The sequence below is a fragment of the Anabas testudineus genome, chromosome 18 (assembly GCF_900324465.2).
Source record: "Anabas testudineus chromosome 18, fAnaTes1.2, whole genome shotgun sequence".
Taxonomy (NCBI): Eukaryota; Metazoa; Chordata; class Actinopteri; order Anabantiformes; family Anabantidae; genus Anabas; species Anabas testudineus.
Genome location: NC_046627.1, coordinates 27286928 through 27312049, shown reverse-complemented (window position 1 = coordinate 27312049; position 25122 = coordinate 27286928). Strand labels below are relative to the sequence as shown.

General features: G+C 40.1%; 1 protein-coding gene across 3 annotated transcripts in view; it reads right to left on the bottom strand.

The window, feature by feature from the left end:
- Positions 1–25122, bottom strand: part of dock11 (dedicator of cytokinesis 11) — a 58063-nt gene that overhangs the window by 19642 nt on the left and 13299 nt on the right. For 2 of the 3 annotated variants that reach the window (XM_026353528.1, XM_026353530.1), the window contains exons 8-40: positions 24534–24717; positions 24032–24111; positions 23197–23280; positions 22792–22932; positions 21516–21782; positions 18734–18856; positions 18546–18628; positions 17803–17925; positions 17491–17567; positions 15989–16173; positions 15754–15819; positions 12989–13081; positions 11889–12012; positions 11581–11693; positions 11315–11398; positions 11133–11222; positions 10613–10734; positions 10457–10526; positions 10253–10378; positions 9920–9991; positions 9300–9446; positions 8997–9080; positions 8453–8564; positions 8013–8051; positions 6834–7015; positions 5979–6092; positions 5570–5645; positions 4545–4633; positions 2634–2754; positions 2466–2532; positions 1978–2025; positions 1472–1617; positions 190–305 (exon numbers count right to left, since the gene is read on the bottom strand). In XM_026353528.1, the coding sequence (XP_026209313.1) occupies positions 190–305; positions 1472–1617; positions 1978–2025; positions 2466–2532; positions 2634–2754; positions 4545–4633; positions 5570–5645; positions 5979–6092; positions 6834–7015; positions 8013–8051; positions 8453–8564; positions 8997–9080; positions 9300–9446; positions 9920–9991; positions 10253–10378; positions 10457–10526; positions 10613–10734; positions 11133–11222; positions 11315–11398; positions 11581–11693; positions 11889–12012; positions 12989–13081; positions 15754–15819; positions 15989–16173; positions 17491–17567; positions 17803–17925; positions 18546–18628; positions 18734–18856; positions 21516–21782; positions 22792–22932; positions 23197–23280; positions 24032–24111; positions 24534–24717 (3648 nt within the window). The remainder of the gene's footprint in view (positions 1–189; positions 306–1471; positions 1618–1977; positions 2026–2465; positions 2533–2633; positions 2755–4544; positions 4634–5569; positions 5646–5978; positions 6093–6833; positions 7016–8012; positions 8052–8452; positions 8565–8996; positions 9081–9299; positions 9447–9919; positions 9992–10252; positions 10379–10456; positions 10527–10612; positions 10735–11132; positions 11223–11314; positions 11399–11580; positions 11694–11888; positions 12013–12988; positions 13082–15753; positions 15820–15988; positions 16174–17490; positions 17568–17802; positions 17926–18545; positions 18629–18733; positions 18857–21515; positions 21783–22791; positions 22933–23196; positions 23281–24031; positions 24112–24533; positions 24718–25122) is intronic. The other variant, XM_026353529.1, reaches the window with a different exon arrangement.

Here is a 25122-nt window from a genome sequence, read left to right as displayed (position 1 = left end):
TGCTATTATACAGCATTGTGTTTGTGTGTGTGTGTGTACTTGCTACATAGAGGACAAGAAAAAGTATTTTTCAAAGAGAATGAGGTCACTTAGTTGTGATAGTTAAGGTTAGGTTGAAGGGCTAGAGAATGCATTATATCAAACTGTGTCCTCACAAAGATGGAAAAACAAGCGTGTGTGTGTATTGACCTTCAAACACTGGGTGAAAAAAGACAGCACATCCAGGACACTGAGGCAGACCTCTGTGGAGATGTTACCCTCAAGAAGAGCCTGATGGTGGATTTCTGCTTCAGATGGCCCCGTTCCTAGATCAAATTAACACACACAAGCGATAGTGGTTCACATTGCAATAAAGATCACATTTCTTTTTCACTGTACTGTTCTTGTTGATGTCTGCCCTGCTTTAACTTGCTTGAACTTAATACAGCCCATAAGGAAAATGATTTACTGTTCGATGTTGCATTTGATTATGTAGGTCAGATAACAGGTGAAATATCGACAAAATGTTGCTCAGGGACATCTTGCACAGTTCAACTTATGAGGTTTTCAGTCATTAGCATATCAGGATATAAATGACTTGCTAAAGATAAATGAAATTGCAAAATTGGGTTCAGGAAAGGAAAAAAAATGTAGAAGTACAATCTATAGCAAACACACTACTGATATTGATTGTGGTTTGACTTCACAGCCCTGTTAAGTAACAGGCTTGTTTCCCAAACCTCCAAGTATCATTACACAAACAAAGCAAGCAAAACACTCATTTTATGGTACAGATACGGTGCCCCTTCGAGCTTCACAGTGGTTTTAATCCTGTGTTTACATGCACAGATCTACAGTCTGGGCTTGTCATTGTGGCATTAAAGATAATCAGGATACATGAAAGCCTGAGGCTGACTGACTGGAAAGACTTGGAGTAGGTTTATTTGCTCTAGGTAATACAGCAGCTCCTCGCTTATTGTGTCTCTGACAACCTTTGTTTTTAGTAAGGCGTGTGCGTGGCAACATGAGACTAACTTTGCATTAGCAACTTGTGTAGCTATTTTCTCACTTAAGCTCTCCTAATCTAGCTGCAAAGTTAAAACCTTGTTGTATGTTTAAATAAGCCTTTCTTTCTAGATTTCAACACTGAGCCATTTGTTCTGTCCCAAAACAAAGTATTAGATTTGTTGACTTGTGTAAAACGTGGTTTGAAAACTGTTTCTCTTATTTGCTCATATTTCCCTTGATCCCTAGAAGAACATTTACCCTTGGATTTGTTTGTGTAAAGGTTCAAAGGTTCAGTAACTTCTTGGAAAGAATGATCTAATCTAACACCATTTAAAGAACACCTTTGCATCAATCTTTTACTTGTCCTGCTCCTTCATGGAAGTTGCACTTTAAGTTCTCTTCTTTAAAACATTCATAGGAAACTAAATGCAAAAAATACAAGTTTTACCCTCCATTTTGCATATGAACTGATGCATGTGGTTACCTATGTTGAGAGTGAGGGAAGCTTCCATGGTGCCGAACTGGTGTATCTTAGTTTGCATGAAACTGGCTCGGTTGCAGCGCATGGCTGGCATCGTCTGAGACTTCCTGTCTGGGGAAAACAGCTTTGACATGCAAACCTCTGGACTCCTGTATGAATAATACATCCACAGAAAAAGAAATAGAGAGCATTTGTTTATTCAGAGAGAAAAGAGAGATCCTGCAGAAACCATCTAACTGATCTGCAGATATTAAACCTACAGTAACATATTAATGAATTACACAAGACTTAATGCTTAAACAGTAATACATGCAGCATACACTAAAAAAGACAAATCATTTCCAAACAGAAATAATGGGTATTATATTCATATTTCTATGAAATCTATCAATTAAACATGAACTGCATAGTTTCTCTAAATAGTAACTAGCTAATTTGTGTAGTAGTGTTTGGCAGATAGGATAGGTATGACAAGTGAGAAAATAGTGCTGCTGATTTTTCAGCCTTACCGGCCAATATTCCTCTTTCCAATGTAACGAAACTGTACCAGACAGATCCTGCAGGGAGAGGGAAAACGACTGAATCTACAGACCCTGTGTGTGTGTCTGAGGAATACCGTTTGTTCTATATTGAGTCAAACATGTACAGTGTATTGTGTTTGGTAAATGCTTTTTTTCAAGCTGTCTTCAAACAGCTGTAAAAAAAAGAAGCTATAATTTTTTAAAATAATTTAATACTGGATGACTTAGTTTATTTTCCATTTTCCATGTTGCTTTTTATATTCTGTATAGTGTCAGCTGCATAAAACAACATCATTCAAACAACAGCTGACCTTTGACTTTTGGCTGGGAAAGAGAACACAACGGCAGCACAAATCTGTTAAACCTTTACAACGTTTGACACTACACCACTACACTGGTTTCACATAGAATTTACTGTGTCATTTTCACTTGCATTACAACATAGTCTTATGTGACAAACAGTTTATTTTACTCACTCTAGCAAACTGAGGAAGTTCATGATGTCTTGAGGGCTGACTTTATTCCAGTATGCCATCAGAGTGTCTGTGGACAAAAAAGTAAGATCACCTCTTATGCTTTTTACCAACATACATGAACGTGAACATTTATGACAGTGCAGTGTGGATATGTAGTTTATCACTGACCTTCAGACAAGGTTTTGACAATGTGCAGGAAAGACAGCAGAAGGCCTTTGATTTCATACTGTCCCAATCTGCCGACGGAGGGCAAGGGGCTGCTGCTCATAGTGGAGCCACGTCTCTGCAGCTGGAGCAAAATTCAACACAAACAAACGCTCACTCAGTGGTGAGTTACTAAAATTCATGGTGTGGAACCGCTAGTACAGCCAAACAAAATTATCTGTGTTTAGTAAAATCATACATCCATCAACTATTCATTATCTCAACCGCGTTTCCTGTTAAGGGTCATGGGAGTGCTGGAGCCAATCTGAGCAGTCACTGGGTAAGAGGAGGGGTACACCCTGGACAGGTTGCCAGTCTATCACAGGGCTGACAAATGGAGACAGACAAATATTCACCCCTATGAGCAATGTAGATGTTATAACTGTATGCTTTGGACTGTAGGAGGAAGCCAAAGTACCTGGAGCAAATTCATGTAGGCACGTAAAGCTCCTGTCTTAAGAGTTGTTTGGTTATCGAACAAACAATTATTTACACACATCATTAATGTGGTAATTCATGTTGTATTGTACATGTTTTATTTTATATGTAAATTTGGTCCAAGTGTCATTACTGTCCTTTTGATTGGACTTTCGGCTTATGAGACTTGTTCAATCAGGCTGCCGTTTCCTCCACTCCCAGCTGATGTGTTAAAAGCCGCCAGGAGACAAACTTGATTTAATCTGAGCAGTCTGACTTTGTGTCTCTTTGTTTCATCTTAACTACATTTCTCAATATCATTTTTTTATGAGTTACTTTTGTGTGATCTTTTGTGAGAGAGGCACTGTAAAAAAAACATTCTTGACACTTTTCTAGACTTAAAATTGTTTTAGCCCTCACTTGACAGACTTTTGGGAACCCCCCCACCTCCTCTGATGAAGCATGCTATGTGGGGATGGGGATGGCAGCACATGTGCTTTCTCAGCAGAAGCTTGTCTTTGAACCATGACATATGGCTGTGGGCAGCAGTAGATAATGATGTAAGACATCTAGGAAGAGTGAACTCTTTTTCTACTACAGCACTTGTCTGTGGCTCTTCAAATAGGCAGGGTTAATGTTGTTTATTTTCTCCTTTATTATCTGTATCACTTTCCAAAGTATTATTGTTAAGTGATAAAGACTTAGCCTCCTATGTATTTAGTGTTTTTTAATGCAGAAGTGTAGTGTATGCTTGAGTAGACAGTAAAACTTTTTATAGTTTTTCTTGTAGAGAGAAGCAGGTGTACTAATCATTCATTTATTAAAAAACACAAACAAAAAAGAGCAAAACAAAAGATTGTTTTTTGTTTTTTTTTTTGCTAAACTAGCTAGTAACCTAAAGTTGCATTATCGAGATCCTGCTGCTGCAGTGGGCTGTTCACCAGATCATAAAACGAATACAGTGTCTTCAAATCTACTTCAAGTATGTATTTACACAGGTGATGAGTCTGCAGTCCATCTATATTTAAAACCTAACTGCATGACCAGAATGTGGATGCACACTCAGGTATGGCCTCAGACCAGACGTCATGAATAAGCTTGTGTTCACACAAAGCCTGTGTATTTGCCAGTAAAACATACTCTCACTCAGTAAATAATATGGTGTCACTATGGTGGCCGAGAGTCCACACTTGTAGTGTTTGGCCTGTCCTAAACTAAAATGAACGCAATGCAACTGAAATTTTCCATCTGATTTAATGGGCCATAGCTGCACAGCAGGAACAGAGAGGGGTTTGTTGCGTTAGCCCCAGGAACTGTACACATCTCCTACAAGGTGACAGAAGAGATCAAATAATTTTTTTCTAAACTGTTCCAGCTCCAGCAAAACAAATGTGTATGTGTCAGTCTGTGCTGCGGATACATCGATGAAGTTTTTCAGCTGGTGTGAAAAGTCCTCACCTCTAGGCTATCTGGTGTTCCTGGGTCCATAAACAGGGAGCCTCTGGAGTCCTCTCTCCTGACAACATGCCCATTCTGAGCTGGCAGAGCTGGAGCCAACAAAGTGACACATTGTTAATGTCAACTGAAAGCAGCACACTCAATTATACTCACTGGCTCAGCTATTACAGTTTCAGTGGCAGCAACATTTGCACATATAGGGGAGAAACAGATACTCTCTTAAGCAAAATCTTGATTTAGACTTAGCTGGGCCCATAAAACATGTCAAATGACATGTTCAGTGACTCTCAGAAGGAGCTTTGGGAAATCTGAGAACTATAACCCCAGCAATGTCACCAGGGAGAGTAAGCTACTGAATTGCAGTATGGGAAGAGTATGCAGGGTCAGCGTATGTCAGTGTCCTCTGCTTTGATTTCAACTAGTGTTTATTTTAAATCCATCTCACGTGAATTCTACTTTATTAAAATGCAAGATTAAATGAGGGGAGAACACGAACATCCTTAATGGTTTATGGTGCTATTCGTCTCTCAGTCTTCTAGCTCAGTTTAACAACATTTTAACCATCATCTACGCTCATGAAAAACTACCATAGCCATTAAAGAGGAGGAAAGATTAATGATAACGATACCTGTGTTCACTTTGAGCTAATTGCCTTGTTTTCTAACTTGCTTTGGCTATTGTTATTGCTGCGTAATACTTGTCCTTTCTTGTGTGCTGCTTTTCATCTTATCTCATCTTAACGACATCATCACAGAAAAAAACTGACTCTGGTAAGTGCTATGGTGCATATGCAGCCAAATCCCAAGAAGAAACAAACAACAACATACAGAATACTCTTAGTGGCACATGTCTAGCACACAGCCGCTGCTTTCAGACCAACAGAGTGCCGTTAATGGATCAAGTTGTGTGTTACATAAAAACTGCTTTGTACCCATGGTGCTGAGAGAATCTGTGGTGATGATAATGGAGGATCAATAAACAGGAAGAGGCTATAGATACTGTTCGGTTTGTGGTTCTGAACTCACTGTGGTCTTTTTCGATTGCGGTGCTGATTCTCCTGCTGTCTGTGGAACTGTTTGATATCAGGTCATCTCTGGAGCCCTGGACAACCACAGGATGGAAGCAGTGAAAATGACATGTAAACTGTTCCACACCCTACACTTCATTCAGCTTTTAGCCAACTATTCCAATTGGAGGATTATTGGACTTTGTCATATATTTTACATGAAGGAATCTCCCCATTACAAAGGAGCAAATGTTCCTCTGATCCTGAATCTTGATTCAGATACAGAGGAAGCTCAAGTATCATAGGAATCAAGGTTACTTTGAACCTGAATTAGGTGCCTCTGTGCCAGACAAAGAGTTTAATATTGACTTGATCTTTATACTTTTCTTAATGCTACAATCAAGAAAATGGTTTGCGAGGGGACTCACGTTAAGGCCAAGGCCGGGGCTGGAGGTGTGGGGTTTGGCAGACAGCTGCTTCAAGTTCTGGTAGAGCAGCTCAAGAACAGGCAGATAGAGCAAACAGATCCTGGCCTGTTGGTTCTACAACATTAAATATGACTAGATGAGCACTATAACAAATGACAATACAGACAACATGACTACACATGTGCTAAAAGGCTATTGTAGTATTGTTAAGTATATAGTTGTTGACCATCCTGCTGTCATTCTACTCAATAGCCATCTGTCCTCAACAGGTATCAGTGACGCCGGCACTCAAACACTGGCTTGTTTGCATAACAGACGTTGCTGTCTTGTTTGGGGTGAGCACACTGTTGAACTACATCGTAGTGTGTTTGCAGTGTGTGACCTGTGCCAAACCTGTGCCTCATCAAACATTAACATCTTATATGCAAACAATAAAGTGCTAATACAAATAGGTTGCACTGTCGGGAGAGAATTGTGTGTGCTTGTAGTTTTTAAAATGTCCTAAGATATGCAGCCGAAGCTTTGGCCTGAACCAAATGTATACATTACTTATACAAAATTAGAAGTGACTGTTGCAGAAGAGAGGCTTGGTTCATTATACTGTGAACAGAGCGGCATTTGGATTTGATCAGTTTTGTGACAAAGTGTTAATTTGTTCCTGCAGAAATTTTTAGTTTCTGACTGCGATTGGTGGATAATAAACTAAAGAAGGAGAATGTTTGTCCTGCTTGAAGAAATATGACAGAAAAAGGCAGATTCATGACATGGCAGATTATGTAACTTTAACAAACATGTTTGAAATAATAGGCAAGACATTTCTCTATAGGTTGTTAGATTTTCAGTATAGCTCTTCACCTTGAATGCTGTGTAGCGGTCATCCAAGGCGTGTTTAATAAGAAGATTCTTGAGCACGCTCACGGCCAGCTGTCTGACCTCTGGCCCTTGCTGCAGGGCTTCAGCCACTTCTCTCAGCAGCAGCCCCACTAGGAAGTGGTTACGGCAATAATCCTCCGTCAGACTGAACTCCAGACTCTGCTCTATGGTTGAGCAACACAAGTGTTAGTACATTGAGAGGGGCAGAACTGATGTTGATACCGATATGGTAATTGGAGTACTCTCTCAGACTAAGAGTGAGGTACTGAAAGGGTGAAATTTCCAATCTTGTGAAATATGTTTACTAATATGTTTGTTAAAATCATAGACAAACACTTTTCTAACCGTGTCACCTGTGTCTACATGCTGCACAGAATATTTAAGACAATTAAAGGTTGGTTAAAAGAACAATTACTGCTGGTCTTATATGTCTAATTCAGTGAATCTCAACAAAATTATGGAGCACATTCAGGCAGATGTTCAAATAGAGGAGTTAAAATAATTCATTACTTTGTGCCTACATTAGGAAATGTACTGTATAATGTTGCAAAGTCTCATTGAACGTGTTCAGAAAAGATCAATACACCAACAGAAATCAGAGAGCTGGACATGAGAAGTTGTTGGTTTCAACACAAATAATAGCATTTAGTTTCACAGAAATGCAGTGTTAATGTTAGAAGAGGTAATGCAGCCTGGGAACTGAAGAACCATCAGCAATCATCTTCTCTAATGACAAAGACAGACAGGCAGACTGAGAGAGAAAGAGAGACAAAGAGAAGACAGACATAAACAGCCAGAGACAGAACTGCAGCTTAACGAGGGATGTTTCTATCTAGTGTTTACAGTACAGTATTTAGTCAATTAAGCATTAAGAAAAGAGGGTCAGTTGATTCCCACAAGCTCCTCTTATCTACAACACACAGGCTCAGGCCCTTATATGCTGTACATCATACCCTGGCAGGCAGATGATGGCGTAAGCCTTGCACTGGCGTTTTCCTGAGTGAGTGGGAAAGAATGGCTGTTCTGTGAGAAAAGGGGGTGTTTAGGTGCTGAGAGGATGGCAGGTTAGTGCAGGTCAGAGCAAGGCATGGCCATGTGCAAAGTGTTTGCAATACAGCAGCAAACTTGGATGGACGGTATGGTGCGGTGAGCATCACCTACCTACAGGGCCAAAAAGCTCCGTCGCATATGGAATAAAATCTGACCACAAGCAAAACAAAACAAAAACAGAGAGGGGAAGTAAAATTAAAGGAATTGGGGGTAAAACTGTAAACAATCCATGCAGCATTTGTTTTTCACTTGTCGTTGTGCAAACCGTGTAACGTGAACAAGTGTTGGAAAAACTTGTTAAGCAGGTACAGACCAGTGTTCTGGCAGGCAGATGTAGTTTGTCACCTGCTTAACAGTAGACCTGCGTACGAACAGGCAGGTTAATAGAGGGGATCAGAGTGGTGGGTGCAAGACAGAACAAGGTCAGAAAGGGGGTTGAGGGTGCAGGTGGGGGAGTCATGTGACACCTAGTCAGTGGTTACCTATGTGGTAAGAAGAAAGGTAGGATGTATGTGTTGAAAAGAAGCTAGGAACTAATGTCTAAGATTCACCTTGCACTCTCTGTAGCTTGGTGCGACCAAAAGCCATTGGCAGGTTAAGAGGAATGAAGTGCTCGTGGTTACACACTGCCATCAGGAATTCAAATTTCATTTCAGTCAGCACCTGAGTCAAACAAAAAGAAAAAGAAAACATATGACTGTGTGCATTGCAAGTGCCCACACATATTTCTGTTAACTGCCCGAGTGCATAAATATAATTCTATTGTTCAAATATAATCCTGAAGGCGTCTGACAGAGCTGATCAAACAACGTGTGTCTAGGGACTGTGTTGGTTTAATTTGGTAGTCAAATGTGCTGATACAGACAGGCGGATACAGCAGGAGGAACTGTAAATGTTTTTTGTGATGTCTGGCTAAAATACACAACTTTGCCTATCGTGTCTGATAAGTCCCCTATTTGTTATTTTTAGTTTACTACTGTCCTCCTGCTTTTCAGTGGCCTCACATCTTCCAACAGTTCTCTTACATTTTTCCTCATTCACATTTCTACAGTCTTGCTTTTTTGTGTGTTGGCAGCACTAAGATTAAACATGTACCTTGGGATCTTTGAGACCGAAATGACACATGTAGTGATTGACCAGACCGAAGGCAAAGCCCCTGTTCATGAAAGTCAGACACCTCTGAGGAGAGAAGAAGATTGGTTAGCAAACAGACATGTTAGGAAATGAGCGATGTGTAATCTAAAAACACTTGTGAAAGTTCGATGAACTGTTAACTACTTAACGGCAAGAACATTTTTGCTGAATTGTTTTTATATTCTCCTCTATCACAAACAGCCTTTACGTTGGTAACTTAAATGTAGGTGTACTTGTTTTCATGTTTGAATGTGGGATTCAGACCTTGATGAAGTTGGCCAGGCTCAGGTTGATGCAGCGGGCTTCCTCAGGGATTTCCATGTGGCGGATTGTGATGTGCGGCATGATGGACAACACCAGGGACTGGAGTGCTTGGTGGAAACTGTCAGGGAAGCGCTGCGGCCGCGGCATCTGAAGATGTTAAACAACACAATATATACCACATAGCCTTTAAAGAAGGTATTAAAAAGCCACAATGTCACATAGCTGGAAACATGAAGACGGATTATCAGTATAAAGTAGAAAAACTTTGATGTAAACATTTTATCTCAACAAATCATCGATCAACATCTTAACAGCAACATACAAATGGAGCCAAATGTGCTCGCTGCTGAGCGTCTGGCTTTGTTGGTTAAGATGCAGATGATATGCAGACCCATGGCATAAGAATGTGAAATATACACATGGCTTCATGATTTAGTATGAGTGTGTGTGTGAGGTTTGTTTGTTTGTGAATGTTTTAACAAGTTTAGCGACACATGAGATCCAGGCCAGGTAGAGACAGTAGTGACCTTTGTTAGAGCTGCAATCAAAGCCTGCTGCTTAACACACAGACATGAAGAACGTGTCACAAACGGCTTGTGAGCAAACTATTTAATACCAACCTTTATGCGGTTGCCTTCTTGTAGATACTGGGCCATGGATTTGGCCATGGTTTCAAAGAAGAACCAGGAGTACTACACAAAGTGAATAAAGATCATGGTTAGACTGTATTTCTCATAAGATAGGCTTCCTTGGAAACAATAAGGAAAAATGTCATAAAGACAACAATCACAATGATGAGACACAATGTACAAGAAGCTACTTGCTTAGGAGCATGTTCTCTGGAAATGCACACAACAATCTGCTGTGAGGAGCAGAGGGGGCCATTGTATAGGCAAGTCTACTACCTGTTGTTCATTGTCAGTACTACAACTAACAGGTGATAAAAAGTGAACCTTGAGCAGTTTATTGCTGGTGTTGAAATCAGCAGTTTGCTTCAGGGTGGCGGTAACAGTGGTGGCCAGCACCTCATGAGTGGTTGGTGAGTTTCCCGATGCAGGATTGTTGGTCACAAACACATACTGTAGAGACAAAAAAATTAAAATAAATGTGGGGATTATTTGAATTTTAGCACTATGGGGTCACTATCAGTAGGTTACCTTAACAAAAGAGCGCAGGTAGTGTTCCAGTCCTTCCTCGTGACATCTGGAGACTATATGTATAATTACACTGAAAGTACAGAGCAGGGAAATCATATAAGCATTTTGATCTGTAGAAATAAACTGAAGCACATTTTACACAAGGGAACAACTGACCGCAGAGAGTTGACAGCAATCTCATGGGTTTCTTTGGTGGCCGCTATGAGCACCTCAAACAGCTGCATCAGCACTGTTGGTAGGAAGTTGATGATGACATGAGTTTCCATAGCATGTAGGCACTGTGGGAAAATAAAATAGATGAGTCACAAGTCAAAATGAGCCACTAGTGAAAATGGAAAAACTGTTCTATTGTCATTACCCATCAATTTTTTTTATTCCTATTTATTTGTGAAACTGAGATATTAAACCACCAGACCTTTATTTAGAAATAGACATTATTGTATATTAGATGAAAATCCTTAAAATATTAATTAATGTATTATTTTAATTCACTAAGGTAATCAAAGTTTCTGTGAAAAGAAACAAATTGCATTATGTAAAGTAAATAAGAGGTCTCTTACAGTCATGCAAAAATCAGCTGTAAGCTGAACCACCACTGTGTTTGTAAATGAGATGTATCTGGAAATGAATCCCTGCTGTCTTATGACTGACTGTGAGCTGCGTTACATTATCTCACCTTCAGGTATTTGATAAGTTCTGCTGGGTTGCCCTCTGATGTCGTCCTCATCAGCTGGCAGTGCTGGAAGAATTTGTGTAGGTGCAGGTCCTGTGAAGGTAACAGCACAATATTAGCATCATCCATAGATACCGTCTGTGGTTTCTTTATGTTCATGTAAAGAATACAAGAAGAAGTTGCACCTGAGCATATATTGTTGATGCTACATGAGTCCTCACTTTAAACAGTGTTTTGGCATTTTCCACCCACTTGATATCTGGTTGGGACTGTTCAAATGAGACAAAATAGACAATTTCTTTTCAGAAATAACCTCACTACTAGTGTCGACACAGTTTCATATGTGGACATTTTCACATGTTGACACTGTGTACACAAATAAAGGACATTGAAGAGATAAATGTCACATTTCCATTGGCTCAGAAAGCTTGAGTTTTACATGTGATTGTACCTTCCTGGTGTCCTGACACAGGTATCCAGCAGGCAGGGTGGCGGCTACAGGTAGCTGGACTTCTACTGACTGCATCCTACCGTCTTTTAGCAAAGGCATCCAGGAATAACCCACTGGAACACATGGAAGTAGTAAAACTCTTAGCAAACCAAGATAAAAACTATACCTTTACCAATAAATACACATATTAATAATAATAATTTACCTGCCATTATTTATTTTATTTATTGTTACTTATTTACTTGACTTTAATGCTTTTTGTCAGGACAATAAAGACACACAAAGAATCAATATGCCACCAGACTCACCCAGTGACTCCACTCCCTCTCTCTTCTTGCTGCTGGCTTTGCTACTGGACTCGCAGCTGATGTGGTAAAAGGTGAACAGGATGTGGTGTTTTTCATGCACGTGGACCGGCAACTCAATCTTTACCTGCATGCAGTGGAACGGTGCAATGGTTTAAACTTGATCTGTTTCTTTCAACATTCAATAAGCCACAACATCCAAAGTAACATGCTTTCAAAATTGTGGAAGACCTGTACTAATAGCACTAATGATTTTTACATAGTTGTGATATATAAATAAATCCACCAGGGGGCAGCAACAGCAAGGAAATGTATTCTCACAGTTCTTGGGAGCACACTGATCTTTTCACAGGATATGACACATAATTAAAACAAATACAAAGCAAGTTCCCCACATATTGCTTAATATCATGAACAAATATGACAGATTCTTCAATTTATGACACAGATCTGTGTCATTCCATGTGTCAAAATTCAAATTTTTAAGTAAATCAGATAAAAAGCTTGTGACAAATCCTTGACACATGAATAAAAACAGTAACAATGAATCAATCTTACATAATGTAGAGCTTCTCTGTGATCAAAGATATTTTACAGATTAAAAGAAAATCAAAGATATAGATAATTGTCCAGAATTGATCCATGATGTGTTGAAAAGCTGAAGCAGGAAGAGATAATCCCAGTGAATATGCATGTGTGCATGTGATTGGATGTGGGGAATCTAATCTGTCTGCTATCTAGGCCATATGAACCCCCTCTGTTCTACCTCTCTTACGTATCCTGACTGTACCTCTTCTGCTAAGCTTGTGGATTCATGTGTGTGTAGTGGGACTGTTTGACCAGTGTGAGATCACAGCTCTGCCCTGAGACAGATTTATGGGATTACCTCAGTATTGGCTGAGGGTTTCTGAGAGTTGTGAGCACAGCTATTGCCACTGAAAACAAAAAACTGAGGTTCCAGGGCTCTTTTTCATAAATGTCTTCTTAATATTTAGCATCAATGCTCTCACATTTTATTGAACAAATAATTCAGAAGCCTGTACCACTGCAGATGAACTTAGATGTATTTTAATGGGGTCAAGAATACAATGGCGTCAGCTCACCTCGTCATAGAACTCCGGGCTCTGGTTGTGGTGCAGGACGGCTGCATAAGTGCTGCTGGTGAAGAGCGAGTCTCCCGGCTTTCCGTAGATGCACTGAAAGGCAAGCAAACACATCAGTCATTCAACTCTGGCCCTTAGATGTTGGTGCATAGCAGTGAGTAAGTGCTCCGAAATCCAGCTTACTGACAATATTTAGGGAAAAGAGGGGGCAAGTGTGCAAGCTCACTATTGTGTGAGTCTTTCAAGTAAGAAGACAAACGGAGAAACTAGAAGAGAGAACCTGACATAAGCACAAGAGGAGCCTCGTCATCATAAAATATATAGTTTTTCAGTTCTAGGTTAAATAAGCAGCAGTGCCCTTTCTCTGCTGGATGTTGATGACAAAAAAAACACAGAAATCAGTTACAATTACAAACATTTTGAGGTATTCATTGTCTTTCCAAATGGCAGCTAGAGCCACTAGCAGATGTAAATGCATGATCTTTTCTTAATACACCCTCAAACTCTTGGGAAAAAGCTGTATAGCCAAAGCTCTGTTTTGTATCAGAGGAGCCACCTCTCCCAGAAGAAGCTCTGTGGGAAAAATAAATCTGTGCAGCCAGGTCAAGCTCGACCAGGTCAGGATCTTTCTAATGAAGAGCAACAAAGGGGAAGAACAAAACTGTTCTGATGGTTGCTTTGATACTCTAATTAGGATGCTAACAACTGTAGTCATCTCTAATGAACAGTAATGAGCAGAGCTGGCCAGAGGACATAGTTCTGGAGCCAAATGATTGAAAGGCAGACTGCTGATCCTGGATCAGAAAAAAAAAACAGCTGCAGAATGACTAGATGAGCCCTGAGGGTGGGAGAGCCTTCAAGAGACAGGACAGGGACCTCTACTAGTGTGGGAAAGAGCTGATAGTGCTAGAGGAAGGTGGAGGGTAAGCACATCTCAAGAAAGATCTGTTATTGCACATCACAAGGTACAGAGAGTCGGTACATGGTTTGTGTACCACAGTGGAAAACAGGACCCCTAACTGCAGCAGCAAGTGGAGGGCTGATAGAGGTCCTGATTACCTGACTTAGGATGAGGGTTGAGGAAGCTGGAGTGGGTGGTTGGCATCTTATTTGTCATAGAGGCTGTCATGTTCATACATGTAGAATACCATGCAAGACTATGCCAAGTATTTCCTGCTGTGCGTGGAAGTGGAACTAGTAATAGTTTCAGCCTTTAAATCAAATAAATCAAACCTCAGCTCATGAGATTTAACTGATCAACAAGAGATGATTTATGACAAACATAACAGCTTGGAGGCAGCAGAAATTCATGTATTTTCAACTCACTGCTTCTCAGAAATCTCATCTCCTTTAACTCTCACGTCCCGTGTCCCCAAAGCTTCAAAAGAATTTCCCCTCAGCCAGATTTGTGTCTGGCTGTGTAAAACCTCCTAGAGGTTCCGCTACCTGATTAAATCTCCTGAGAGTTGAGCTACTGGCTCCTGCATATTGTTAGTAAACAACTTTCAGCCTCACTGTACTTCAAGCATTGTGCGAGACCCGCCAGCATATGGGTGTGTGCATTGAATCTATAATACCTCCGACTGCTGATTGCTGAGCTGTTCGTATGTACAGCCTTAATCAAGAGCATCAAGTGTAAATGTTTTGACGGTTGTAGTGAAAGAATTTCTGCTTTCCTTCCTCCTTCTGGAAAAGTGAAAAGAAAAACAATCCACGGTGCTTTGATGACTGTTTCCACCCACAAATATCTGACATGTGTGGCCAAAGAGTAACAGAAGGGAAGAGAAGAGAGGAAAAATAGTGACCATTCATTATCTTCTCCTGCCAGCTATAATAAGCAGCTTCAGTGAGCTTTTCCTTTCTCCTCTTCTGGCCCCTCAGCTGTTCTCAGACTTCTACTTTTTTTAAAAAGAAAAGTTCATCCTTTTGAGGCCTTTGCCATTGATCCAATCCCACTACACAGATCCACAAATTGTCATGACAGTATTATTGTACTTTTACCATAGGTGTTACCACTCGATCACCATTTTACCAAAATGGGTACATTTACATTCAGTCATTTGGCAGATGCTTTTATCCCAAAGCGACTTACAAGTGAGACAAGGGTATAAGGGTAGGCAGGGTAAATGTAAATAGGTCTTGTCTAAGGATCTATCCACCCACATGACATACACACGACCAAAAATAGGAATAATGTGTAAGATGTACAAATGTAAAGCTCAAGCTACAGTATATTTAGAATAAGAATTGTTTGACTGAAGTGTCAAATTAAAATTGTCAATAGGTTTCTAATTAAATTGAAGGTGCATCCACCCTCTGGAACCTCGATATGTGATTGTGGATGTATCAGAGTTGTTATACACATAAATAAAATTTACGCATTATATGTTTATCGAGACAAATTATTGCACACACAGAACTATGATGGTAGTCAAAAGGAGTGCCGCGCTGTAAGTGTGTGTTTAGTCAAAGTGTTAAGATAAAAACATCACCTCAAAAATAAAGCTGGGTGGAGGGATTATCATGGTTTGGGGCCGACGTTTTCCACCATCATTCATGTTTAATGGTTGTGTTTAATAAAAGACTGATTGAGTTTATTAGCATAGAAAAGTTGTGTTTGTTGATATATGTGACTTTGGTGAAGATCAGATCACATTTCTTGACCAATTTCTACAGGAAACCAGGAAACAGTGTCATCATTTTGTACTTGTCTGTGAACATACAGTAGTGCACATGCTGCAATATATTTAGTACATAGAACTCACCTTTAGAGGAACTGCACCTTCTTCATCTGAATCTTTGAACTGCATGCACACTGCAATGTTTCTTGCCTGGTGTGGAGAAAATATTACCTCAGTCAATCAATGCACACACAATGAGTGAATCATTCTCTCTAGGCAGGAATAATAAAGACGGCAATCTCTGCTGAAACATTTTCATCACTCACGCCCAGCATAACCACCCACATCTATTTATCTAGCTTCATTCGGAGTCACACACCTTTGTGAAGGACTTCTGGTTGTCGTATTTGAGCTGAAGGGGGTAGATGTACAGTTGGTTCTTGTAGGTGGTGAAGGGGTAGTTGTACTTGGCCTCATCTGGGAGGAACTCCTCGATCTCCACTGACACCTGCTCGCAGCTATCCTCAAAGGGCTTGACAGGAATGTAAGAGGAAGTCACGGTATCTGGGAGGACAGATAGCAACAACAAAGCTAAGTAGAAAACAAACATCCAAATTGCTTGTCGGTTTACATAAGTATGTATATTGATTACGAAACAGCTGAGGCCATGCATATGAAATGCAAAATGCTTTGGGCTGCACAAAAGCTACAGTTGCATCTTAATTAGTTATCCTAATCCTAGCCTAATAATTATCCTAATTCGTTTGTGGAAAGGATACTGAGTTGATTCTTCCTCCTTGACTTTCTATTTATCCTTCTCCCCTGTGACTTTCAGTTTTTGTCATCTTTAGTTGTCAACTCATACCAAATTCTCTACCATGAGTTTCTTGTTTCTTTCTTCTTTTCATGTACTACTCTGTTGTATTCTAGAAACAGCACCATGTTTGTAAGAGTAGATTTTGCACCTGTTTTTATTGTTTTTTACAACAGGCTTATTGTGTTGTTATTTCGACACCACTGTTACAAACACGCCCACAAGCAGACCTAAATGCAAGACACACAAGGACAAACTGCAGTTCAAACAACATAAAAATAAACATAAGGCTGTAGCAGCAGAACACTGCAGGATAGGACAAAACTAACTATCTGTGTAATAATATAGCTGAAAATCACTGCATCACTAAATCTAGAAGAAAAAACAACTAATAAATGTAAAATGAAAACAAAATCACAGCTGAGCTGGAGAAGAAAAACAAACTTGAACCTTAACTTACTAGCTAGGCATTCACTTAACAGGTCATTTATAGAGGACACAAACCAAAACAAAACAAACCCACAGGTCAGGGTACGTTACAAAGAAGGAAAGGACGAATAGGAGCAAACAAGGATAACACACTAGCATAGACATAAAACATAAGGGGGACACGAGGTATAAATACACATGTCCATAATTACGAATACAAAACATCTGCCAAAACATACACCTGTCAGAGCAGCTGAGACGAGGCCCTGAAACTGACAGAATAACAAGGGAAAAACAAACCAAGTTCCAGGGACAGCGCCCCAGCCGTTGAGGGGGGGCCAAACGCGACAACCGCATTATAGATGAAATCCGCATCAGTTAAATGTGTAAACCGTTGATGCAGAAGAAATTACAGAGAGGCCATATACTTTCTTCTATGTTAATATGGAATCATAAAGATTAGTTGTCATTAGGCCTTTCTGTTTAATTACAAAAGGTTATTAAGACTACTAATTTAAGTAATCCAATCTAAATGTATTACTTCACAATGAATGCAAGGATGCATAACATTCATATCCCTACTCTTACAAATGGACAAACAGCATTAGGGTTTAGATTGTATCCAAATGAAGACATACTTGAGAAGTCAGGTGGGACACACTCAATGGTGACATTCAGTTGTCCAGGAATGATCTGAAGCTTGCTCTTCTCAGGTCTGTCAAGAAAAAAGAGCTTCACGATAAACAAGTGTAAATTCAAGTCTGAATGAATTTTAAACATTCCAAGTGTCATTTGTTAATGTGCAGTTGTACAACAATGTGCAACACTGTCTCCTAGGCAATACAGTTTGAAACAAAGATGTGAGAGGCATAAATGTGCAGGCACATGAGTGTTTTGTGTGACAGTAACTAAGCACTGCCTAAAACAGCAAAAGAGTAGTGATGACTCACTTCCTGATGTCAGCCAGCAGCTTGATGATGTCATCAGTGGAGATTTTGCTGCTGTCCTGGCGGTAGAGAGGAGAAAACTTCCCATCCATGTCCAGGCTGCCCTGAGCATCTTTGAACACCTGCCTGGAAACAGGTGACACAACATTTGACACAGCTATGGGGAAATAGGAAATATTTGAAGGTGATTGTTTTTTGTATGTGACAGGTTTTAGGCAGCCATATTCTAAATGTCACGTCTTCATGCCTCTGCTCTCAGTGAACTGCTATTCACATCTTGATGGAATAGCAGTTTCCCACCATCATCAACATACAACTACATGGAGCTCTCCATGACGAAGGAGGTTCTGTCACGATCCTTCAGTTTATCACATTTATCAACTTTTTATACTTTAACCATGTGGTCCCTCTGTTTGTTTTCCGGTTCCTTCCTTTTGTTCTTGTTTGGCACCAGTTAGTATATTAGTATAAACATTTAAAATCTTTGACCCAAAATGATCAAACTGAAAAAAAGACTAATCTGAACGTTATTTTCTTCATCTAATGAAAATGTGTTGAAGCATTTAGAAGATGTGTAAGAGTTACCCATTTACACATTATAAATTAATTGTCTATTAAGTTTTAAAATTCAAGGCTTTATCATATATTCCGACATCTTGTAATGCATTTGTGTGAAGCCAAATGGATAAAACCAAACAGATTTATTAGAGGGTAACATTTTGACTCATGGATTATATGTGTCTTACTTGGCAGCCCAGGCAAATGGCATCCTGTACTGGCCCAAGCGTTGACACGTCTGCTTGGCAGTTTTGAGAACCTTCTGAGCAGTCTGTGGAGAAAACAACATCAGCATGGAATTTGAAAAAAAAGGCAAATAAAGTGGAAAGTGTAATGCTGCTTTTGGGGTGTGAGGTTAAAAGAGAAGGTGGCAGACCTTGTTGATGTCTGATGACTTGATGTATGGCTCAGCACAGTGGGTGATGCCATTTTGTAATACCTTCTCCACACGCACCACTAGGAAGATATCAGCATGAGGGTTGGTTACTGAAAAGACACCCTGGAGGAGAAAGGGACAAATTGAATACAGAGGGAACATGAAGAGCAGATCACTTGATGGATACAATGATCTTACTTGCTCTTAATTCATTTTAACTTATGGCTACTCAAATAACTACACAATTATCAGCAATTAAAACGTGAATTGTGTTTTCACTTTTAATTGGACCTACTGCTTCTCTACAAAACAAGTGCAGGGGAAGTGGCTGCTGTTAGTTGACGTTATACAGGAAAACCACATGGGGCTCACATCTATTTCTGGTCTGGTTAAATGAGCCTTTCTGTAACTTGCAGTGTCAGTTGACTCAAACAATCTTGAAGGGACAGAAATTACATTCAGACAAGGCCTCACTGCTCATATCAATACCCATACATACAAATAAAAAACAATCCATGAAACACAACTCCAGACAGAAGCTGCAAGAGTAACTCTGTAAATCATCACAGTGCTCATCACAGTACTATGGAGCACTTGCACCATTTTAGCAGCTAATGCTGCTTTAAATCAAAACTGTTTTTAAACTGTCTACATGTAGAATGTATTAATATTATACATCTTAGAAGAGATGGGGATGGTGCCAGTCAGACAGACACACACAGTCTGGTCAGAGTCCAAGTCGAAATCCTGTCCATCTCTTTCCATGTGCCCTCATTCACTGACAAATTCAACACAACCACACACAGCTGCTTCTGGTTTTTATCTCTGACATTACAATTTGTTGGTTGCTAATCCATATATCAGAATATCTTTCCAGAATTTCTCACTAACAATGTCCTAGCTGGGAAACAAACTGGAGAAACTCCTTAATACTTGTGGCCGCCAGAGAGATTTAAGGAGAGGAGACACTGTCCTTGGACCACACCCAGGGCACCTAAATTAAACTGTGGTCTGCTCTAGTATTATAATAGCACACTAATCACAGCGGTAGAGCCTACTACTGTATGTTTGTATGTATGTGTTAGTCCATATGTTGTTGCACTTTTACAGGTTAATGCAATTAGCCAGTTCATAAATTAGACACAGGAACTATTCTCTTATTTCATGCATGCAGCTTTCAAACTGTCTGAGATGCTGCTGTTTTTTTTTGCACTCTCTGTTACAAATACTGTGTCTCTCCACTGTTCATCTTTGTTTCTGTTTACAATCGGTTGCTGCGATCGCCCGGTCATGTCTCGTGTCATTGCAATAAAAAGCGAACATGCAAGCATTTTGTAACCTAACTACTGCTAATTTAGAGCAGGCACCAGTCTTACTGAGTGTCTTGATCAAATTAACGGCAAAAAGCAGCTGAACCCGTGTGTGTGTGTCTGCAGGAACAAATCAGGTTTGCACAAGACCTGAGCCAAGAGAAACAATCACGTGTGCTCGTTATTCTTTCCTAAATAAACTCTACAGCTTAAACACAGCAAAGACAATACATAAAGCTTACAATGCTAAACACATTAAAAAACTGGCAAACCAAAGATTCTGAAATCACTTGCAAATGCTAGCTGAATGAGCTAAACTGAGAACTCATGTGGTTCTTGTCAAAGTTGTTAAAGACTGGGCCTGGACCAAGCATTGTCTGGGGATAACATGTGGAAATAATTTGATGGCATAAAAATGGAAAGCCCAAAACTTTGATAAGAAGAGAGAAATCCATGTATCAATTATCACAGTGTCAGCAGACATAATGACATAAGAAGAGAGAAACCATTAACTCCTCATTTCGTCCCTGTCCCAACCAGACCAGCTGCAGTCAGTGTGGGATTGCTGAGCAGCGTTATAGGAAGAAATGACAGCTCAGCAGTCTGCCACCTTGCTGAGCTGTCTGAGGACGTTTTTAAAGTAGAACTGCATCCAACCACAAACTGACAAAGCTTGGAAAGTATGGGGCGTCAACAATGTTCCACTGATGACGAGACAATTCTAAACCTTCTCAGTGTGTTTATTGTAGACGTTATTAACAGACTGTATTTACATATAATTTGCATTACATTTTGTAGTTCTGCTTTTGCTTGCTTTGTTTCAGGAGACTACAACTCTTCTGTTATGTCTTCACCTGTAACTATCTGACATCTGACATGCAGCAGTTCAGTTCCTGCACTTAGCGCTTGGAAAGCAGACCCAAAATGCGACACTGAAAGAGCAGAGAACAGAAGAACTAATGCTCCTTCATAGCTATTTCTTCATGTGGTCTAATTGTTCTGACTGCCAGAGCCACAATGTAAAAATCAGGAATGGAATCGATGTCACATCACATCAGCAAAACCTCTAACCCGACAGGATGACAGAGCTGCCAAATCTCTGCCTAACAAGCAAGTTTTACAGCACTAGAATACATGTGGCTTTTGTCTGTAAGTGAACAACATAAACTTAAACCAGTCCCAGAAATGCAACACAGCAGTTAGAATTGTTTGGGCAACAGAAAACTTAAGTGTGATCATCCACCTTTACTTCAGAATAGTTATTTATTAAAGTCTTGATTAAAGATTTTTATTTAATTTTTATCAATGCCATGACAACTAACAGAAATTGAGTTTTCCTTATCTAGATTTGTATGAATACCACCACAGTAAGTCACACCCAGTAATGAATAGCAGCTAGTCAGTGACATCAGTGACTCAGGTAATGTAATTTCTTCAATCACATAGGTTAATAAATACAATCAAGTTTCTACCTGTGTGGGGAAGCGCAGCAGAGCTTCAGACACCCTCTGGAGAACAGGCAGGCCGTTCCCTTTCCCAGACTCTCCATTCACCATGACTCCGCCTCCCTCCACTCCTACTCCGCTGCCGTCCGAGTCTGACAACGGGGACAACTGGCCCGAGGCGTCGGTCAGCATCTCCCTGACGCAGGGCGGGTTGAGGTCAACGTGGAAGTCAGCAGAGATCTTGCAGCTCTTGGAGACGTCAAAGAGAGCGAGGCTGAGAAAGAACGGTTCCACCTTGGGTTTCAGCAGAGACATTCACATTTCAGTAACTCTGGCTCCATAAGAATGATTGGCTTTGGCATTCACATTAACAGTCGCAAGTATGAAGAGAGACTAAATCTACCTGTATTTAAGAAGCAAACAGTAGTATCAGTAGTGTCAGTATTGACTGCAACTGAGTCTTGGATGCTATTCAGTCAGTACCACTTAAAATTGTATCTCAGTAAAGTTAATTGCTAGTTGTGAAGCATGTATGGTGAGATGGACGGTTCCTGATGGTCAAGAATAACCCAGTGCAGTAAACATTACACCTACAAATACTGTGGAAGTAAATGAGGAAATAAAGAACGGGAGGAAAAAAGAGTGTGTGCTGCTTCCAATCCACAAACATGAGTCAATATAATTTCTGCAACAGCCCCTCTAATGCACCAGCAAACAGAAGGAGGAGGAGGAGGTCTAATTCAATATTTTATGACTCTAGCAATCCACTCTGACAAAGGCAGAGCTTGCATGTGCTCTAAACTGCTGCCTCATGCTACCCAAAGCTCACAGATTTCCAAGGCACATTAATCATGCTATGGTTATTTGGAGCAATAAAGTTTAAAACTTAAACTAAAAAGCTGATGAAGCTAATATATAAATGCAGCAGCAGCATTGTGTGGAAAATGCTTTTCTCATAAATAAAATTATGTCACAACACTATCCAGTTGTATTATTCTCTTTTGGTCTGGTTACTTCCATTACTTCTTGACAGGGCAACATGAATTATGAAGGTATATATCTGGGGCAGCACTGCAGAGTTTGAGGATAACAAAAGATCTGCAGCCTGAAATGGATAGCTGTGTGTTATAGTTAGATGCGCTTTAAATGCAAGGTGCATGCAAAGTTATTCTGATCACTTTATATATATCACAACATGATATGGTCACCTATTTGACTATGAAATGGTTTAGGGTAAAGAAGAAAGTTACATCAGAAGTAAAGGTGTGACAGCATGTGTTGTGGAGGTAAGAAGATGACGTACATTCGTTAGGACGCTGTCACCCTTCTCACTTATGCAGCCCTGGAGACTGAAGGTCAGGTCGTGGCAACTGACCACTATGCGTCGACCAAAACGCTCCTCAAATGGCTTCACATCTGGCTCGATGCCTGAAAAGTCCAGCCTCTGGACATCAGACAGGAGGGAGGAGGAGGTTGGAAAGAAAATAAGAGAGAGCATGAAGGCGGGGGATAAAACAAGGAGAAAGATTGATCCAGTGGGGAGGGCAGAGGATAAACGAAGAGATGTGAGTGAAGAAGGAAGTAGAGCACAAGGGAGAAGGAAACAGTGGAAAGTGTAGGAGGGGGAGGAGAGATCAAATAGTTACAATCAATACTGAAATAAATAAATCATAGGACAACCAAGTGTAGAAAGAGGCATTGTCTATACCTGTGTCTCAGGGTCCAAAGAGAAAAGCTTTTGTCTGCCTTCATTCCTGCTGATCTTATTGAGCTGGTCTGTTTCTCTGGCATACTGCAGACACACCGTGCAGAAATGTAAGGACTCAATAAAACTCAATAAAAAATGTTTTAAGCATTTGTTTTTTGAACAATTTGTTTAATAAATCACCTTGATCTATACCATTTTCCACTCCATTCTGATAAGGCATTGTGCCTTTTAGTTTAAATTCATAATTCATAAATAGAGCCCCGTTGTTTATTTTCAATGGTTGTTACTTTTATACAGAAAATAAAATATGTGTATTTGTGACACTGCGTGAGACAAACTAGAAGAAAAGCAATGAACAGAGCCAGACAGAAGGAGACAGGAGGGCATCTAACAAATCCAACCCTCGGGACACCGTAACAGCCCTAATCCATCTCCTTCTCCACTTCTCTTCCTTTTGTTTTTGCTCTCACTGTGTCCAGCCTGCAGACATGTGATGCACAAAGAAGAAAAAGCTGTGCTGGAGAAGCCCAGAGCAAACACAGAAACAGCAGCATAGAGGCTTTTGTTGTCTGCATGTGTAGCTCTGGGTTTATAGACACATTAAAGCGGCACAGTCTCTGTGGAGGGAATACTGCTGTTTTCAGGCTTAGAAAACGGACTCAAAAATGGTGAGTTCAACAAAAGAGCTGCTCTTCAACGGCTCATCTATCAACTATTTGTAGATACACTAATAATTATATGAAAATAGTGAAACGAATGTCTTATCTTGATGTTATTAAAGTCTTCCTTTTTCTACTTCATTACAATGATGCGCACTAACAAAATAATTTCATACCTTCATGAGTTCAGGGTGTAAGCTCCTCCCCAGGCTTTCCAGCAGGCCCTCACTTTTCCCTTGGCTGGTAGTGTCATCATCTGATTGGACAAGACAGCAACCATACATGAATAAAGGTAATTAGCATGCACACTGACTGTCTGACAAGTGTTGGGCATCGGGCCTAATAGGCTCTGATCACTCAGGTTTTGTGAAATGTGAATGTTTTCCTCTCTGTTGCAGATCTAAACAGTCCAACAATGCACCACAACTGAACACACACTCCTGAGCTTTGATGTGCTTGTACCTGCACAGCTGAAAAGATTACAGGAGACTTTACAACTGATGGGTAAATATCAATGGATTACAAGATATACTTACAGCATGTAACAGCAGGGGTTATGTTCAAAAGTGCTTATATTATTATGAACCCTAATCAAAATGCAACTGTGCAGTCACTTTTGAGCACTGTAATTAATAGGTTGTCTGAAAGATGGTGGGTATTGATGTGGGTGGTGCTTACCCAGGCCAGAGTCCAGAGACTCCGCACCATTCTTCCTGTCCTGGCAGGCCTCAGTGCTGCTCTGCAGAGCCTGTTTCAGCGTGGCCACCCACTCCTCCATCTCTGCTTCGCTGTCTGCAGCCAGGAAGTGGCTGTAGCGGTCTTGCATCTTCAACTCAAAGCCATTTCGCCGCATCTTAGGACTCTGACGAAGGAATCATTTTAGATTATTTTGGTCTTTATTTTACCTCAAATAAAACAGCAATAATAGAAAAACTAAAACTATATAATGTTTCTGGTAAGAAGAGGAGTGCTACAGAACACAGAACAACAAACTTTACCCTTGATGTTAAAAATCATATTTAGCCAACATTTACCTGCCCAGCAACAATGTAGAAATATCAAAACACTACAGATATAAATTAACAATAAAAAACAATTCTGTAATGAGTTAGATTTAGAGGTGTCAGTATAGACCAAAGAGTTAAAAAACTGAGAAATGCAAAGCAGAAACAGGCCATGTAGGGATTTAACAGTAAATGGAGTCTTTAATGTATAAGGAATCAATGTTCTTCAGTCAGCACTGCACAGTTGCCAAACGTAGTTGACA